At 39.5% G+C, this 18781-nt stretch overlaps 1 protein-coding gene across 23 annotated transcripts in view; it reads left to right on the top strand.

Annotated features, from left to right (window-relative positions):
- Window positions 1–18781, top strand: part of F8 (coagulation factor VIII) — a 145543-nt gene that overhangs the window by 62055 nt on the left and 64707 nt on the right. For 18 of the 23 annotated variants that reach the window (XR_011434836.1, XR_011434834.1, XR_011434835.1 and 15 more), the window contains 2 exons: window positions 7368–7577; window positions 11886–14928. Coding sequence is in view for 12 of the 23 variants with exons in the window: in XM_001498904.5 (XP_001498954.2) it covers window positions 7368–7577; window positions 11886–14928 (3253 nt within the window). In the remaining 11 variants the exon portion in view is untranslated. Of the gene's footprint in view, window positions 1–7367; window positions 7578–11885; window positions 14929–18781 lie in introns of those variants that run through there. The other 5 variants (XM_005614666.4, XM_014729310.3, XM_070257659.1 and 2 more) reach the window with 3 other exon arrangements.

Genomic DNA, 18781 nt, shown 5'->3' with positions numbered 1-18781 from the left:
CTTTTTCTGTTAGTTTATTGTTAGTGTATAGAAATGCTACTGATTTATGCACGTTAATTTTATACCCTGCTACTTTGCTGTAGTTGTTGATTATTTCTAATAGTTTTTCTGTGGATTCTTTGGGGTTTTCTATGTATAAGATCATGTCGTCTGCAAACAACGAGAGTTTTACTTCTTCGTTACCTATTTGGATTCCTTTTATTTCTTTTTCCTGCCGAATTGCTCTGGCCAGCACCTCCAGAACTATGTTGAATAGGAGTGGTGAAAGTGGGCACCCTTGTCTTGTTCCTGTCCTCAGAGGGATGGCTTTCAGCTTTTGTCCATTGAGTATGATGTTGGCTGTGGGTCTATCATATATGGCCTTTATTATGTTGAGGTACTTTCCTTCTATACCCATTTTACTGAGGGTTTTTATCATAAATGGGTGTTGGATCTTGTCGAATGCTTTCTCTGCATCTATTGAGATGATCATGTGGTTTTTGGTTTTCATTTTGTTGATGTAGTGTATCACGTTGATTGACTTGCGGATGTTGAACCATCCCTGTGTCCCTGGTATAAATCCCACTTGATCATGGTGTATAATCTTTTTGATGTATTGCTGTAATCGGTTTGCCAAAATTTTGTTGAGGATTTTTGCCTCTATGTTCATCAGTGATATCGGCCTGTAGTTCTCCTTCTTTGTGTTGTCCTTGTCAGGTTTGGGGATCAGAGTGATGTTGGCTTCATAGAATGTGTTAGGGAGTTCTCCATCTTTCTCAATTTTCTGGAACAGTTTGAGGAGAATAGGTATTAAGTCTTCTTTGAATGTTTGGTAGAATTCTCCAGAGAAGCCGTCTGGTCCTGGACTCTTGTTTTTGGGGAGGTTTTTGATTACCGTTTCTATTTCCTTACTTGTGATTGGTCTATTCAGATTCTCCATTTCTTCCTGATTCAGTTTGGGGAGATTGTAGGAGTCTAGGAATTTGTCCATTTCTTCCAGGTTGTTCAATTTGTTGGCATATAGTTTTTCATAGTATTCTCTTATGATCTCTTGTATTTCATTGGTATCTGTTGTGATTTCTCCTCTGTCATTCCTGATTTTATTAATTTGCGATTTCTCTCTTCTTTTCTTGGTGAGTCTGGCTAGGGGTTTGTCAATTTTGTTAATTCTTTCGAAGAACCAACTCTTTGTTTCATTGATCCTTTCTATTGTCTTTTTTGTTTCAATATCGTTTATTTCTGCTCTTATTTTTAATATTTCCCTCCTTCTACTGACTCTGGGCCTTGTTTGTTCTTCTTTTTCTAGTTCTGTTAGGTGTCGTTTGAGGTTGCTTACGTGAGCTTTTTCTTGTTTAGTGAGGTGAGCCTGTATTGCGATGAATTTCCCTCTTAGGACTGCTTTTGCTGCATCCCAAATGATTTGGTATGTCGTGTTCTCATTTTCATTTGTCTCCAGATAATATTTGATTTCTTCTTTAATTTCTTCAATGATCCATTGTTTGTTGAGAAGCGTGTTGTTTAGTCTCCACATTTTTGCACCTTTCTCTGCTTTTTTCTTGTAGTTGATTTCTAGTTTAATAGCGTTATGATCAGAAAAGATGCTTGATATTATTTCAACTCTCTTGTATTTATTGATGTTTGCTTTGGTTCCCAAAATATGGTCAATCCTTGAGAATGTTCCATGTGCACTTGAGAAGAATGTGTAACCTGCTGTTTTTGGATGAAGTGTTCTATATATATCTATTAAGTCCATCTGGTCTAATTTTTCATTTAATTCTATTATTTCCGTGTTGATTTTCTGTCTGGATGTTCTGTCCATTGGTGTTAATGGTGTGTTGAGGTCCCCTACTATTATTGTATTGTTGTTGATGTCTTCTTTTAGTTCTATTAAGAGTTGCTTTACAAATTTTGGTGCTCCTGTGTTGGGTGCGTATATATTTATAAGTGTTATGTCTTCTTGGTGGAGAGTCCCTTTTATCATTATATACTGTCCCTCTTTGTCTTTCTTTATCTGTTTTGCTTTGAAATCTACCTTGTCTGATATTAGTATAGCGACACCTGCTTTCTTTTGTTCATTATTAGCTTGGAGTATTGTTCTCCATCCCTTCACTCTGAGTCTGTGTTTGTCTTTGGGGCTGAGGTGTGTTTCCTGGAGGCAGCATATTGTTGGATCTTGTTCTTTGATCCATCCTGCCACTCTGTGTCTTTTGATTGGGGAGTTCAATCCATTTACATTTAGAGTGATTATTGAGACGTGGGGGCCTACCACTACCATTTTGTGTCTTGTTTTCCGGTTTTCTTCAGTTTCCTTTGTTTCTCGTCCCATGGTTTAATCTGTTCTGATGTAGAGCTGCTACTCTCTGTTGTTGTCCTTCTACTTATCTCCTCTGCTCTTGGTTTTGTAGCCCCTTTCCTTTTTTGGATTTTTCAGGAATGAGGGTTTTCCTGAGGATTTCCTGAAGAGGAGGTTTTGTGACAATGAACTCCCTTAATTTTTGTTTATCTGGGAAAGTTTTTATTTCTCCATCGTATTTGAAGGATATTTTCGCTGGGTAGAGAATTCTCGGCTGTAGGTTTTTGTCCTTCAGATTTTTGAATATATCATTCCACTCTCTTCTAGCCTGTAAAGTTTCTGCTGAGAAATCTGCTGATAGCCTGATGGGGGTTCCTTTGTAGGTTAGTTTCTTTTGCCTGGCTGTCCTTAATATTTTCTCCTTGTCATTGACTTTTGCTAGCTTCACTACTATATGCCGTGGAGTTGGTCTTCTTGCATTGATAAAGTTTGGAGATCTATTGGCTTCTGTCACCTGAAGATCCATCTCCCTCACCAGATTTGGGAAGTTCTCAGCCATTATTTCTTTGAATAGGTTTTCTGCCCCTTTCTCCTTCTCTTCTCCCTCTGGTATACCTATAATCCTTACGTTGCATCTCCTAATTGTGTCTGATAATTCTCAGAGAGTTTCTTCATTTCTTTTAAGTCTTGCTTCTCTCTCCTCCTCTGCCTGCAACAATTCTATATTGCCATCTTCCAAATTGCTAATTCTTTCCTCCATATTATCGGCCCTACTGTTCAGAGCATCTAGATTTTTCTTAATCTCCTCTATTGTGTTCTTCATTTCCAATATTTCTGTTTGGTTCTTCTTTATCGTATCAAACTCTTTTGTGACATAGCTCCTGAACTCGTTGAGTTGTCGGTCAGAATTCTCTCTTAACTCAGTGAGTATTTTAATGATGGCTGTTTTGAAGTCATCATCATTTAGGTTATATATCTCATTTTCTTTGGGATTGTTTTCTGTGTATTTGTTACTTTCTTTCTGTTCTGGAGATTTAATGTATTTTTTCATATTGCTTGATGATGTTGATTTGTGCCTCCGCATGGAGATAGAGTTTAGTTGCTCCTTTCACTTGTTTCAGCTGCTACGGTGGGGGGAGCAGCTGTTTATACTTCACCAACCAGGAACCCTGTCCGTAGTTGCTAACTGGGCCTGGGCCCCTCTTCGTAGCCACAGTGGCCCTTTGGATTCCCTCCTCTGCCGTGGGGGCCGTCACGGGGGGCTTCAGGCTGCAGGTGCCTACTGTTGTTGCTCACCTAGATGCGCTCTCTCCTTGGGGTCTGCAACGGTGTTATGGGCTTTTCCAGCAGCCAGGGGTGGGATCACTTATATTTGTCGCTCCGTTGCTGTCGGCACCCACCAAATCTCACTTGTCCTCTATGGGTCGCAGGAGAGCTATTGGCATCTTCTACAGTCTGTGGTTAGTACACCTAGCTATGCTGCTTTTGCCCTGGGGTCTTCCAGCCTTGTGGCTGGCGGCTGGGTGCCTTCTACTGGTGCTGTGCAGAGGCTTTCCCTAAGGCTTCTGTGAGCCTGTAGGGTTTCCCCCTAGGCTACTAAGCTGGGTCTCTGGAACTCTCTCCAGCCCCAGTCCTCTCCGAGATCTCCGGCAATCCCTAGCCTCACCGGGCGGGCAACGGCAGCTGGGGGTTGCCCCGCCCTCTGGGCTTCTCTCCGGGCCTCTGCCGGGAGCTCTGAATGCTCAGCGTGGCCCCTCTGCTACCGGCAGACAGAGAGTTTTGTCTGCTGCCTGGCGGAGCTCCGGCGCTTCCCCTCCGGGTCGCCACACCGGCCTTTGAAAGTTCCCCCGCCCCGGTCCTCTCCGAGATCTCTGGCAATCCCTAGCCCCACGGGGCGGGCAACGGCAGCTGGGGGTCGCCCCGCCCTCTGGGCTTCTGTCCGGGCCTCTGCCGGGAGCCCTGAATGCTGGGCGTGGCCCCTCTGCTAATGGCAGACAGAGAGTTTTGTCTGCTGCCTGGCGGAGCTCCGGCGCTTCCCCTCCAGGTCGCCGGACCGGCCTTTGAAAGCTCCCCCGCCCCGGTCCTCTCTGAGATCTCCGGCAATCCCTAGCCCCAAGGGGCGGGCAACGGCAGCTGGGGGTCGCCCCACCCTCTGGGATTCTTTCCGGGCCTCTCCCGGAGCCGTGAGTGCTCAGCGTGGCCCCTCTGCTAATGGCAGACAGAGAGTTTTGTCTGCTGCCGGGCGGAGCTCCAGCGCTTCCCCTCCGGGTCGCCCGAACCGGCCTTTGAAAAGTTCCCCCAGCCCCGGTCCTCTCCGAGATCTCCGGCAATCCCTAGTCCCACGGGGCGGGCAACGGCAGCTGGGAGACCTCCGTGCCCTCCGTGTCTCTCTCTGGGACCCTCCGGGCGCCCCGAGCACCAGGCTGGGTCTCCCCGCCAATGGCAGGGAGAGACTCTCCCCGCGGGCTCAGGTGTGCAACTCCAAAGTTTCCCTCTGCGTTTAGGAGTAATTGCGGGGGGTTTAAGTAGGGTTCTGGTCACCTGTTTCCACCGTCGCTCCTCTGTTGTGTTCTCGCTCCTGCCCTAGATGTGTGTGGATCCTCTGGGGGCGTCCGTTGGAAGAAAGCCGCTTGCGGGTACTAGGCTGCCCGTCGGGGTCGGAGAGTTTTCACCTATTTCCACATCCTCCCGGAGGAAAGTCCGTCCGCCTTCCGATGTATAGTCGCGTGGGTGTCTCAGACGTCCTGAGATGCTGTCTGGATATCCTTTGTCAAGCGATAAGTGTCCAAATAATTGTAGACTCGAAGGGCGAGAGACAAAGAGGACTACTCACGGCGCCATCTTGGATCTTCCCCCCGATGTTGAGCATCTTTTCATGTACCTGTTGGCCATTTGTATGTCTTCTCTGGAAAAATGTCTATTCAGTTCTTCTGTCCATTTTTTAAATCAGACTTTTTTTGTTATTGAATTGTATGAGTCCTTTCTATACTTTGGATATTAACCCCTTATCAGATATATGGTTTGCAAGTATTTTCTCCCATTCCTTAGGCTACCTTTTCATTTTGTTGTCTCTTTTGCTGTGCAGAAGCCTTTTAGTTTGATGTAGTCCCACTTTATTTTTGCTCTTATCGCTTGTGCTTTTGGTATCATGTCCAAAAAGTTGTTGCTAAGACCAATGTCAAGGAGGTTTTCCCTGGTTTCTAGGAGTTTTACAGTTTCAGGTCTTAAGTTTAAGTCCCTAATCCATTTCAAGTTAATTTTTGTGTGTGGTATAATCTGGGGGTCCAGTTTCATTCTTTTGCACATGGCTCTCCAGTTTTCCTAGCACCATTTATTGAAGAGACTGTCCTTTCCCCATTGAGTATTCTTGGCTCCCTTGTCAAATATTAGTTGACCATAAATGTGAAGGTTTATTTCTGGGCTCTCAATTCTGTTCCCTTGGTCTACATGTCTATTTTATTTTATTTTATTTTTGATGAGGAGGATTGGCCCTGAGCTAACATCTGCTGCCAATCTTCCTCTTTTTGCTTGAGGAAGATTGTCGCAGAGGTAACATGTATGCTGATCTTCCTCTATTTTTTGTATGTGGGACTCTGTCTCAGCATGGCTTGATGAGCAGTGCATAAGGCCATGCCCAAAATCTGAACCCGTGAACCCTGGGCCACTGAAGCAGAGCATATGAACTTAACCACCATGCCACTGGGCCAGCCCTATATGTGTCTATTTTTATGCCAGTACCATACTGTTTTAATTACTATAACTTTGTAGTATAGTTTGAAATCAGGAAGTGTGATGCCTCTGGCTTTGTTCTTCTTTCTCAGGATTGCTTTGGCTATTTAGGGTCTTTTGTGGTTCCATATGAATAGTCATATTTTCCATCAGCATTTACCAAATAGTTCATTCTTTCTGCTACTGGTTTAAGAAGCTGCCTTTATCATATGTTACATTTCCATTTATATCTGTGTCTGTTTCTGGACTCTATATTCTGATTGACATATTTATCTGTGCCTGCATTAAGACCACACTTTTAAGTACAATAGCTTTATGATATCATTTGATACTTTCTAGGGCAAGAAACTTTGATTCTCAATTAGTTACATTAAGCTAGTGTCTGAGCATTGCTTAGTGGATTTGTGTGTCACCACCTTGCAGAGTAGACAAACATTTATTGAATGGTTGGATGGATAGATGTATGGAAGAGGCTTTCAGAAACAATTCTCTTTATAGACTGAAGTCAATGTTACTTTTGTTTAGCTTTTTATTTAGATATAATTTCAAGCTTACAGAAATGCTGCAAGAATAGTAGAGAGAACTCTCATATACTCTTTACTCGGATTCACTAATTTTTAACATTTTGCTGTATTTGCTTTATAAGCCTCTCTTTTCTCTGTATACATGCTTTTATTACTTATTTTCCATTTGAGAATAGGTTGCAGACATCATGCCCCTTTATCTCTTAGTACTTCATTGTGTATTTCCTATGAATAAAGATACTCTCTTATATAACCCAAGTAGAGTTATGAAATTCAGAAAATCTAACATTGATGCAATACATTTATCTAACTAGCAGCCAATATTCCAATTGTATCAATCAATGCTATCTTTTGTAGCATTTCTTCCCTCTACTTCAGGGTCCAGTCCTGGATCCTGCACTGGACTAAGGTCCTGCTTCTTTGAAATGTTTGTTTCCTTGAATTTGGAACATTAGCAGATGTTAATTTTGATCACCCAATCAAGGGTTTTTTTCTGGTTTCTCCTCTGTGTAGTTACTATTTTTCCCCTTGCAACTAACAAGCAGTTTGTAGGAAAACAGTTGAAGACCATGCAAATGCCCTTTTCCTCATCAAACTGCCCCTCCCACCATATAGCATCCAAGTCCATCTTTACCACGATGGTCTATGGCTCACTTCGCTTTGGGATTGGGACCTAACTGATCAAATATTAATGATGTACCTTTTTTTGGAAGGTTAATGCTATCTCTTCTTGAGAATAAGGTAATGGGCATAACATATAATCATTTCTAATCATGTCATGACAATCCAAAATAATAAATCCAGATACTGCTAAAACTTCTCATTCCCCATTTCTTTTGTAGGCATCAATGGCTTTGTTTTTGATAGCTTGCAGCTGTCAGTTTGTTTGCATGAGGTGGCATACTGGTACATTCTAAGTGTTGGAGCACAGACTGACTTTCTCTCTGTCTTCTTCTCTGGATATACCTTCAAACACAAAATGGTCTATGAAGACACACTTACCCTATTCCCATTCTCAGGAGAAACCGTCTTCATGTCAATGGAAAACCCAGGTTAGTTATTTTCATTATTCTTTTTCTAATAGCTGTGATTGCTTCATAAGCCTTTCATATGCCCTTTTGACCACTAGCTCACATTTGGGCAGATATCAAATTGTTCAAGTGATTTTGGTAATTGCAAGGCATTTTGATGACAGCACCACATCAAGCATTTAACTTAAAAGTCTTTGCTCTAAAAAGTGCCTTTACTTGCTATGGGCTAAAATTTTTAGTGTGTTTACTAAGCTATAGTGGTGAGTACATTTATACATGCAGTTAACATGTGGAGGCTAAATATGTTTCTGTGTGCCTTGTGATCATTGGTGTTCTTGGTCTCATCCTCCCTCTCCATCGATAACCACTGCAAGGCTTTTGAAAGCACTAGCCCTGTGATCAGGAGGAACACTGACCTGGCCTAAATCCAACACAGATTGTCGCTACATTCATGCAGCTTGGTAACAAGCACTAGGCCACTCCATGGGATGCTCCTTATCCCTCCTACCCCCATCATCTTCAGAGGAAAGCACATAAAACTACCTGAAGATTGTAGTTATTCTCTTACATGTATGGCTTTTCTGGAGATAAATCCTCATGGGGAAATTTCTGGGGAATAAAAACCAATCTCATCATATATAAATGTATATTCATGTTCATACCTAGAAACTTATCTTACTTCAAGTGATGTATTTTTGTGGAAAGTGAGTGAAGAAGAACCTGACAGAACTCCAATAACACCTCTGAAAGTGTCTTGTTTATTTATATTTATGTCTTTGTTATCTGTTTTCCAATAAGTTGCAAACTCTCTGAGGACAGAGACCTTGTTTATCTTGTTCATCACTGTATCACCAATATTCACAATGCCTGGTCTATAGTAGATGCTTAATAAATATTTTTTCAATGAATGAATTAATTAAATACGTCCAAAAAGACTGTAAAACAGAATGTATAACATGGTTGTAATTGTCTAAACCAAAGAGAGAAAGTGTGTGTGTCTGTGTGTGTGTGTGTGTAGGCAGAGAAAAAATATTAAAAATATCAATATTTTGAGAAGCTTTTAAACTACTTTGGTGATCACTTAAATTCTAAAGACAAATTAAAACTCTATGTCTTGAGGGAAAATTTTTTAAGATAGTATCATTGATTACAAAGCTCAAGCTAAATAAAGCCCCTAGAGATTTCCCGTGTTCAGTATGGTAAAGTCTGATCTCTTTTATTTGTTTATTTTATTGAGATTAAATTCACATAACATAAAATTCACCATTTTACCCATTTAAAAGTGTACAACTTAGTGGCTTCCAGTGCATTCACAGTGTTGTGCAACCATCACTGCTGTCTAATTTCAGAATTTTTCATCACCCCAAAAAGAAACCCTTTACCATTGTCACTCCCTATTACCCCTCCCCCAGCCCCTGGCAATCACTAATCTTCTTTCTGTCTCTATGGAATTGTCTCTTCTGGATATTTCATTTAAATAGAATAATGCAATATTTATTTTCTGTGTCTGGTTTATTTCACTCAGAATAATGTTTTCAAGATTCATCCATGTTGTATTGCGTATCAGTACATCATTCTTTTTATGACTATACAGTTCACTTTACACCCTGCTTTAACCACATATTACCGCAAAAAAGAAATGATAATTATGTGACGTGGTAGAGGTGTTAGCTAACACTACTGTGGTGCTCATACTGTAATATATAAATATATCAAATCAATACATTGTACACGTTAAACTTACAAAACGATATCTGTCAATTATATCTCAATAAAAAAAGAAATTATAGCCAGCAGGTTGGTCAACTGTTTCTGTAAATAAAGTTTTATTGGAACATACACACAAAAGAAATACAATTAACTTTTGTATATTGACCTTGTAGCTTGCGACCTTGTAGCTTGCAACCTTGCTAAATTCACTTATAAGATCTAGCAGTTATTGGATTCCCATAAAGTTTTCTATGTACACAATCAAACTGTTTGCTAATATTGACAGTTTCAGTTTTCCCTATCCAACCCCATGCCTTTTATTTCTTTTTTTGTGACTCGATTTTCAATAAAACTAGTAAGAATAGAAAAAACATACCACAAGTTTTGATGAGTCATATTTTTACTATCATTGAGTTTGAAATATTTTCTAACGTCCATTGTGGTTTCCTCATTTACCCATAGTTATTTAAAAATGTTTTACTAAATTTCTAAACATATGGGTGTTTTCTAGTTATCTCTCTGTGGCTAATTTCTTACTTTTACTTCACTGAGGTCATATAACATACTCAATATGATTTCAATTATTTGGAATTTGTTGAAACTTGCCTGTGTCAGAAGTTGGAGGAGGAGATTGGCAGCTGAGGTGTCTTCAAAAGAATTATAATTCTTTTAATTTTCTTTGCATCTGTGATTATATCTCCTTTTTTATTTCAAATTTTGTACATGTGGAATTTCTTATTTTTATTTAGTTATTGATTTTATCTTGTTTTTCATCAAAGAATCAACTCTTCTTTAAGCTCTCAGACTGAGATTAATTAATCAATCATAATATTTTAAACTTATCTTTATTTACACATGTAAGACAGAAAGATGTTCTCATTACAAAAATTTAACCAATACAGATATAACTAAAGTCCCTCTTGATCATTATTCCCAATCCCAGGCCCTTTGCAGACCCGTTTATGGAATTTCATTTTCCCCTTTTCTCACCCAATTACCGTCCTCCTCAAGAAAAGGAAGGTATTAGTTTTGTCTAAGTTATAACAGTGGAATTTTAAGAGTCAAAACCTTATTTAAATACTCATTTCAGCTCCAATCCTGGTCCACTCTGACTCAACATGGTTTTACACCATCAAAAATATGCCTTAAATATCACGAGACTGGGCTCCCAATCCCAAAACTTATGATATAGTTATGTCCTTATATTTAGTGAAATAACATTATTAGGGCTATGTAAATGTTCACTGTGGAACCAAATAAAGATTACATTTCCCATTTTTATAACTTGTTTAACTGGAACTTCTAAGTATCTTCCTGTTCTTCTTTTACTGTTTTCCCTTTACTTATCCTCTTTTTTTCAAGAGTTCCATCGTATAACATATTCTTTTTTGCTTAGAGACTGACCTCCTGGACCCATTCATCCTCTTACTCCAATATGGGCTGATTCTCTCCAGGTCTGAGGCTCAGTTATCAATTTGGGACTTTTCTTCACCCTCCCTCAGGATAGTGCCTGGTTCCTGGATCCTATGTCTTCCTATTTTTTAATATACTCCTTTATTTTGGTAGAAAACATTCTCTAATCACTTCTTGAGAATGGCTTTCTTGAGAAAATATCTTTATTCTCATTTCTCATTTGATTGATTATCTGGCTGCACATAAATGGCTGCAGTGTGCATTAATTCCAAAATGTGTTTGACCATAGGAACTTTGGCCATGGGCATCCTATTATCTCACAGGGCTCTGTGGAAATATACTTTGGGGAAAGTTTTCCCTTTGAGAGAAAGCTGGATTCAGTTCAGATTTTGCAAATATTGTGTGAGATGATGAGGCTGTACTTGATGGGGAGCTTGGTAAAGGTGTATTTTTTTTCACTTACACTTGTGCATCTGCTTTACCACCATGAAATGCCTTCACTCAGCTAATCCTGTCCATAGTAGAAATTAATATTGCTAGCGCTGTGGTGGGATTTTATATTATGTGTATCCTAAACCTAAATCCTGCTCCCTTGTGCTTATTTATCCCGCAAATTGGTGACAGTGGATGCTAGGCATTGTGTTATGTGATTTGAATGCGTTATATGATGGGGTAGATACAATTAGCTTCATTCACAAATTAGAAAACTGGAACTCAGAGAGCTCAATTGACTTGCTGAAAGTCACACAGTTAGTAAATGGGAGAGCTAGGATTTGAACCCAGGAAATTTGACTCTAAAACCTGTGCCACTATGTTATATAGCAATAACAACTAGCCTGTACAAACATTCCTGAATTAAGGCACTGTCATCATCAAAGAGTTCTGTGTGACTATTAAGACTTTCCACTATTGTGTATGTTAAATACATTTCTCCACTTTTATCCCAGTATCTATTCAATGTTTTTAATTACAGCCCTTTCTTGTGGTCACAAACAGATATATCACAACAGCAGCAATGCAAAAACCATTTTTACTACCATTGTTAGACTACTATCACGTGTCATGGATTTAACCCAATGACCTGTAATATAATGGTACTGACTAATATTTTTTCATTTATCTGGGAATAAGAGAGAATCTCTAACACAGAACTTGCTTGGGACCTGAGTTACGAATAACCAGAATCTTATTCTTCCTCATCTCCAGGTTTGTGGGTTCTGGGGTGCCACAACTCAGACTTTCGGAACAGAGGCATGACAGCCTTACTGAAGGTTTCTAGTTGTAACAGGAACACTGGTGATTATTATGAGGACATATATGAAGATATTCCAACCTCCTTGCTGAATGAAAAGAATATCATTGAACCCAGAAGCTTCTCCCAGAATTCAAGGCACCCTAGCACTAGGCAAAGACGAGTCAAAGCCAACACAACTCCAGAAAATGATGTAGAGAAGATTTACCTTCGGTCTGGAGAGAGAACACAGCTGCTTAAAGTACAAAGTGTCTCCTCTAGTGATTTGTTGATGCTCTTGGGACAGAATCCTACTCCACACGCATTATCCTTATCTGATCTCCAAGAAGTCACATATGAGGCTAACGACCATTTACTTGGAACAATAGAAAGAAACAAGGGCCCATCTGAAGTGGCATATCTCACACCAGAGCTCCATCACAGTGGGGATAGAGTATTTTCTCCTGAGCCAGAACTGCAGTTAAGATTAAATGAGAATTTGGGGACAACTATATCAGTAGAGTTGAAGAAACTTGATTTTAAAATTTCTAGTTCATCAAATGATCTAATGATCTCGCCAACAATTCCATCAGACAAGTTGGCAGCAGGTATTGAAAAGACAGGGTCGTTAGGACGCCCAAATATGCCAGTTCAGTTTAGTAGTCAACTAGACACCACTGTATTTGGCAAAAATTCACCTCACCTTATTGAGCCTGCTGTACCTTTGGGCTTGAGTGAAGGAGATAATGATTCCAAGTTGATTGAAGCAGCTTTAATGAATAGGCAAGAAAGTTCACTGGAAGAAAATGTATTATCAATGGAAAGTGAAAGGTTATTTAAAGAGGAAGGAATTCATGGACCTGTTTCATTGACTAAAGATAATGCTTTATTCAAAGTTAATTTCTCTTTTGTAAAGACAAACAAGGCACCAATTAACACAACAACTACTAGAAAGACTCACATTGATGGCCCAACATTATTAACTGAGAATAGAACATCAGTCTGGCAAGATATTATATTAGAAAGTAACAGTGGTTTTCCAGAAGTGACTTCTTTGATTCATGATGAAACGTTTATGGACAAAAATACTACAGCTTTGGGGCTAAATCATGTGTCAAATAAAACTACTGCATCAAAAAATATGGAAATGATCCGCCAAAAAAAAGAGGACTCTGCACCACTAGGTGAAGAAAATCCAGATATATCATTCTTCAAGATGTTGTTCTTGCCAGATTCAGCAAATTTGATAAAAAGGCCCCTTTGCAAGAACTCCCTGAGCTCTGGGCAAAGGCCCAGTCCAAAGCAATTAATATCTTTAGGATCAGAAAAATCCGTGAAAGATCAGAATTTCTTGTCAGAGAAGAATAAGGTGGTAGTAGGAGAAGATGAATCTACAAAGGACACAGGACTCAAAGAGATGATTTTTCCAAACAGCAAGAGCATATTTCTTACTAACATGGCTAATGTCCAAGGAAATGATACACACAATCAAGAGAAAAACTCCCAGGAAGAGATAGAAAGGAAGGAAAAATTAATCCAAAAGAATGTAGTTTTGCCTCAGGTGTATACAGTGACTGGCACTAAGAATTTCCTGAAGAACCTTTTCTTACTAAGTGCTAAGCAAAATGTTGAAGGCTTAGATGAGGGGACGTATACTCCAATACTTCAAGACACTAGGACATTAATTGAGTCAGCAAATAGAGCAATGACTCACATGGCCCATTTCTCAAAAGTAAGGGAGGAAGCAAACTTGGAAGTCTTTGGAAATCAAACAAAGGAAATGGTAGAGAAGCATCCAAGCACCACAAGGATGGCTCCTAATCCACATCAGCAGAATGTTATCACTCACCATGGTAAGCGGGCTTTGAAACAATTCAGACTCCCACGAGAAGAAACAAAACTTGAAAGGGGGCTAATTTTGAATGATACCTCAACCCAGTGGTCCAAAAACATGAAATATTTGATCCAAGGCACCCTCACACAGATAGAGTACAATGAGAAGGATAAAAGAGCCATTACTCAGTCCCTCTCGTCAGATGGTTCTGTGAGGAGTCATGGCATCACTCAAACGAATGGCTCTGCATTACCCATTGCAAAAGTATCAGTATTTTCATCAATTAGACCTAGAGATCTGACCAAGATCCCATCCCAAGACAACTCTTCTCATCTTCTAGCATCAGCCTGTAGTTATACCTTTAGGGAGAAGAGTTCTGGGATCCAAGAAAGCAGTCATTTCTTACAAGGAGCCAGAAAAAATAACCTGTCTTTAGCCTTCCTAACCTTGGAAATGATCAGAGGTCAAGGAAAGATCAGCCCCCTGGGGAGCTTGTCTGAAGCATCTGGCAAAGTTGAATTACTTCCTAAAGTTCATGTTCATCAGGAAGACTCTTTCCCTATGAAAACTAGCGATGGTTCCCCTGGCCACCTGGATCTCATGGAAGAGATTTTCCTTCAGAAAGCACAGGGACCTGTTCAGTTGAATAAAGTAAATAGACCTGGGACAATAGCCTTTCTGAAGCGGGCAGCAGAAAGCTCTGAAAAGACTCCCTCCAAACTGCTGGGTCCCCTTGCTACTGAGATACCAAGAGAAGAGTGGAACTCCCAAGAGAAGTCTCAAAAAACCAAAGCTTTTAAGGCAAAAGACACCATTTCATCCTTGGACCCTTGTGAAAACAGTCATTCAATAGCAGCAAGAAATAAAGGACAAGATAAGCCCCAAGGAGAAGCCACCTGGGCAAAGCAAGAAGAGACTGGAAAGTTGTGCTTTCAAAACCTACCAGTCTTGAAACACCATCAGAGGCAAATAACCCTTACTACTGTTCAGCCAGAGGAAGACAAAATTGACTATGATGATACCTTCTCAACTGAAACAAAGAGAGAAGATTTTGACATTTATGGTGAGGAGGAAAATCAAGACCCCCGCAGCTTTCAAAAGAGAACACGACATTATTTTATAGCTGCAGTGGAACGGCTCTGGGATTATGGGATGAGTAGATCCCCCCATGCACTAAGAAACAGGTATGGGTACATTTATTATTCCTTTGTACTGCTAGTGTGACATTTGACTTTACCATGTGCTGAAACAAGAGGAAATGCATAGCCAATCTGCAGCAGTGAAACTCCAAAGATTGCTTTATAGAGGAACTCTAAGAACCAGGTGGCAAAGTCTAGATAAAGCTGAGGAGTAAATTGGAGGTAGATGATGACCCAGCAATGAGAGTTAGAGGATGGTAAATCCAGATGGTATGAAACTCTTACTCTGGTGGGATGGAGGAAAAGAAGAGGGGTTTACAAAAGAGTAGAGGGTCAAGAAGCAGCAATGGGGAACAGGAAGAAAGTAAACCTTACCTTTCAGCCTTATGAGCTGCACAAGAAGTCTTGGTCTCATGAGAGAGCCCTGAAAGAGGCAAGAGGAAGAGGTGAAGTGTGTGGTAAAGAGGTTGAGGATGCAGGGAAGGTTCTTTTCGATTGTACTGAGGATCCAGAGGGAAAAATGGGAGGATTTGATTGTTAGGGGAGTAGAGGGAGGTTGGGCAGGGGAGAGAAAGCACAGAAAAAATTGGAAGATAAACATAAGGAGAAAAATCAGTTAACAAATATTTATCGAGCATGTACTATATGCCAGACATTTTTGCAGACACTGGAGTGCAGCAATGTAGGAGCTTACAGTCTATTGGGGAGAGCAACAGATAATAACTTAGTATAAAAACAAATAGGAGAATCTTTTTTTTATTGAGGTCAAAATGGTTTATAACTGTGAAATTCCAGGTGTACATTATTATTTATCAGTATTCTGTATAGACTTCATCGTGCTCACCACTAATAGTCTAATTTTTATCCATCACCATACATATATGCCCCTTTACCCCTTTCTCCCACCCCCAAACCCCCTTCCCCTCTGGTAACCACCAATTTGTTCTCTTTGTCCACATGTTTGTTTATCTTCCACATATGAGTGAAACTGTACGGTGTTTGTCTTTCTCTGTCTGGCTTATTTCACTTAAGATAATGCCCTCAAGGTACATCCATATTGTTGCAAATGGGATGATTTTGTCTTTTTATAGCTGAGTAGTATTCCATTGTATATATATATACCACATCGTCTTTATCCATTCTTCCATTGATGGGCACTTGAGTTGCTTCCATGCCTTGGCTATTGTGAATAATGCTGCAGTGAACATAGGGGTGCATAAATCTCTTTGAATTGTTGATTTCAAGTTCTTTGGATGAATACCCATTAGTGGGATAGCTGGATTGTATGGTATTTCTGTTTTTAGTTTTTTGAGAAATCTCCATGCTGTTTCCCATAGTGGCTGCACCAGTTTGCATTCCCACCAGCAGTGTATGAGGGTTCTCTTTTCTCCACATCCTCTCCAACATTTGTTGATTTTTGTCTTGGTAGTTATAGCCATTCTGATGGGTGTGAAGTGATATCTTGTTGTAGTTTTGATTTACATTTCCCTAATGATTAGTGATGTTGAACATCTTTTCATGTGCCTGTTGGCCACCTGTATATCTTCTTTGGAAAAATGTCTGTTCGTATCCTCTGCCCATTTCTTGATCAGGTCGTTTGTTTTTTTATTGTTGAGTTGTATGAGTTCTTTATATGTTTTGGAGATTAACACCTTGTCAGATATTTTATTTGCAAATATTTTCTCCCAGTTTGTGGGTTGTCTTTTCATTTGTTCATGGTTTCCTTTGCTTTGCAGAAGCTTTTTAGTCTGATGTAGTCCCATTTGTTTATTTTTTCTTTAGTTTCCCTTGCCCAAGTAGACATGGTATTTGAAAAGATGCTGTGAAGACCAATGTCAGCAAGTTTACTGCCTATATTTTCTTCTAGGAGTTTTATGGTTTCAGGCCTTACCTTCACGTCTTTAATACATTTTGACTTAATTTTTGTGTATAGTGTAAGATAATGGTCTACTTTCATTCTTTTGCATGTGGCTCTTCAGTTTTCCTAACACCATTTATTGAAGAGAATTTTCTTTCTTCATTGTATTTCTTGGCTCCTTTGTAGAAGATTAGCTGTCCATAGATGTGTCGTTTTATTTCTGGGCTTTCAATTCTGTTCCATTGATCCGTGTGTCTGTTTTTGTGCCAGTGTCATGCTGTCTTGATTATTATGGCTTTGTAGTATATTTTGAAGTCAGGGATTGTGATGCCTCCAGCTTTGTTCTTTTTTCTCAGGATTGTCTTCAGTATTCAAGGTCTTTTGTTCTTCCATATAAATTTTAGGAGTCTTTGTTCTATTTTCATTAAGACTGTCATTGGGTTTCTGATTGGGATTGCATTGAATCTATAGATTGCTTTAGGTAATATGGACACTTTAACTATGTTTATTCTTCCAATCCTTGTGCATGTAGTATCTTTCCATTTCTTTATGTCATCTTCAATTTCTTTCAATACTATTTTATAGTTTTCAATGTATAGATCTTTCACATTCTTGGTTAAATTTATTCCTAGATATTTTTTGTTGTGGTGGTGGTGGTTATAAATGGGATTGTATTGTTGAGTTCTCTTTCTGCTAGTTCGTTATTAGAGTATAGAAATGCAACTGATTCTTGTAAGTTGATTTGTACCCTGCAACTTTACTGTAGTTGTTGATTATTTCTAGTAGTCTTCTGATGGATTCTTTAGGGTTTTCTATTTATAGAATCATGTCATCAACAAACAGCAAGAGTTTCGCTTCCTATTTTCCAGTTTGGATTCCTTTTATTTTTTTTCCTTGCCTAATTGCTCTGGCCAAAACTTCCACTACTATGTTGAAGAAGAGTGGCGACAGTGGGTACCCTTATCTTGTTCCTGTTCTCAGAGGAATGGCTTTCAGTTTTTCACCATTGAGTATGATGTTGGCTGCAGGTTTGTCATATTTGGTCTTTATTATGTTAAGGTACTTTCCTTGTATACCCATTTTATTGAGAGTTTTTATCATAAATGGATGTTGGATCTTGTCAAATGCTTTCTCTGAATCTATTGAGATGATCATGTGATTCTTATTCCTCATTTTGCTAATGTGGTGTATCACATTAATTGATTTGTGGATGGCAAACCATCCCTGCTTCCCCAGAATAAATCTCATTTGATCATGGTGTATGATCCTTTTAATGTATTGCTGTATTTGGTTTGCCAATATCTTGTTGAGGATTTTTGCATCTATGTTCATCAGCAATATTGGGCTGTAATTTTTCTTCTTTGTATTGTCCTTGTCTGGTTTTGGTATCAGGGTGATGTTGGCCTCTTAGAATCAGTTAAGAAGTATTCTGTTTTCTTCAATTTTTTGGAATTGTTTGAGAAGGATAGGTATTAAATCTTCTTTGAAGGGGAACCGTCATACACTGCTGATGGGAGCGCAAACTGGTGCAACAACTATGGAAAACATTATGGAGAGTCCTCAAAAAATTAAGAATATATCTACCATGTGATCTAGCTATTCCACCACTGACTATTTACCCAATGAACATGAAAACACGAATGTGAATGCATAAAGATACATGCACCCCTATGTTCATTGCAGCATTATTCACAATAGCCAAGACTTGGAAGCAACCTTGGTGCCCATCAAGGGATGAATGGATAAAGATGTGGTATCTATACACAATGGAATACTACTCAGCCATAAGAAATGATGAAATCCAGCCATTTATGACAACACGCATGGACCTTAAGGGTATTATGCTAAGTGAAATAAGTCAGAGAGAGAAAGTCAAATACCATATGATCTCACTCATAAGTAGAAGATAAAAATGACAAACAAACACATAGAGACAGAGATTGGATTGGTGGTTACCAGAGGTGAAGAGGAGAAGAAGGAGAGTGAAAGGGGTGATTAAGCACAGGTATGTGGTGATGGATTATAAGTAGTCTTTGGGTG

Source organism: Equus caballus, chromosome X (genome assembly GCF_041296265.1).
Source record: "Equus caballus isolate H_3958 breed thoroughbred chromosome X, TB-T2T, whole genome shotgun sequence".
Lineage (NCBI taxonomy): Eukaryota > Metazoa > Chordata > Mammalia > Perissodactyla > Equidae > Equus > Equus caballus.
This window is presented reverse-complemented; position numbering and strand designations above follow the sequence as displayed.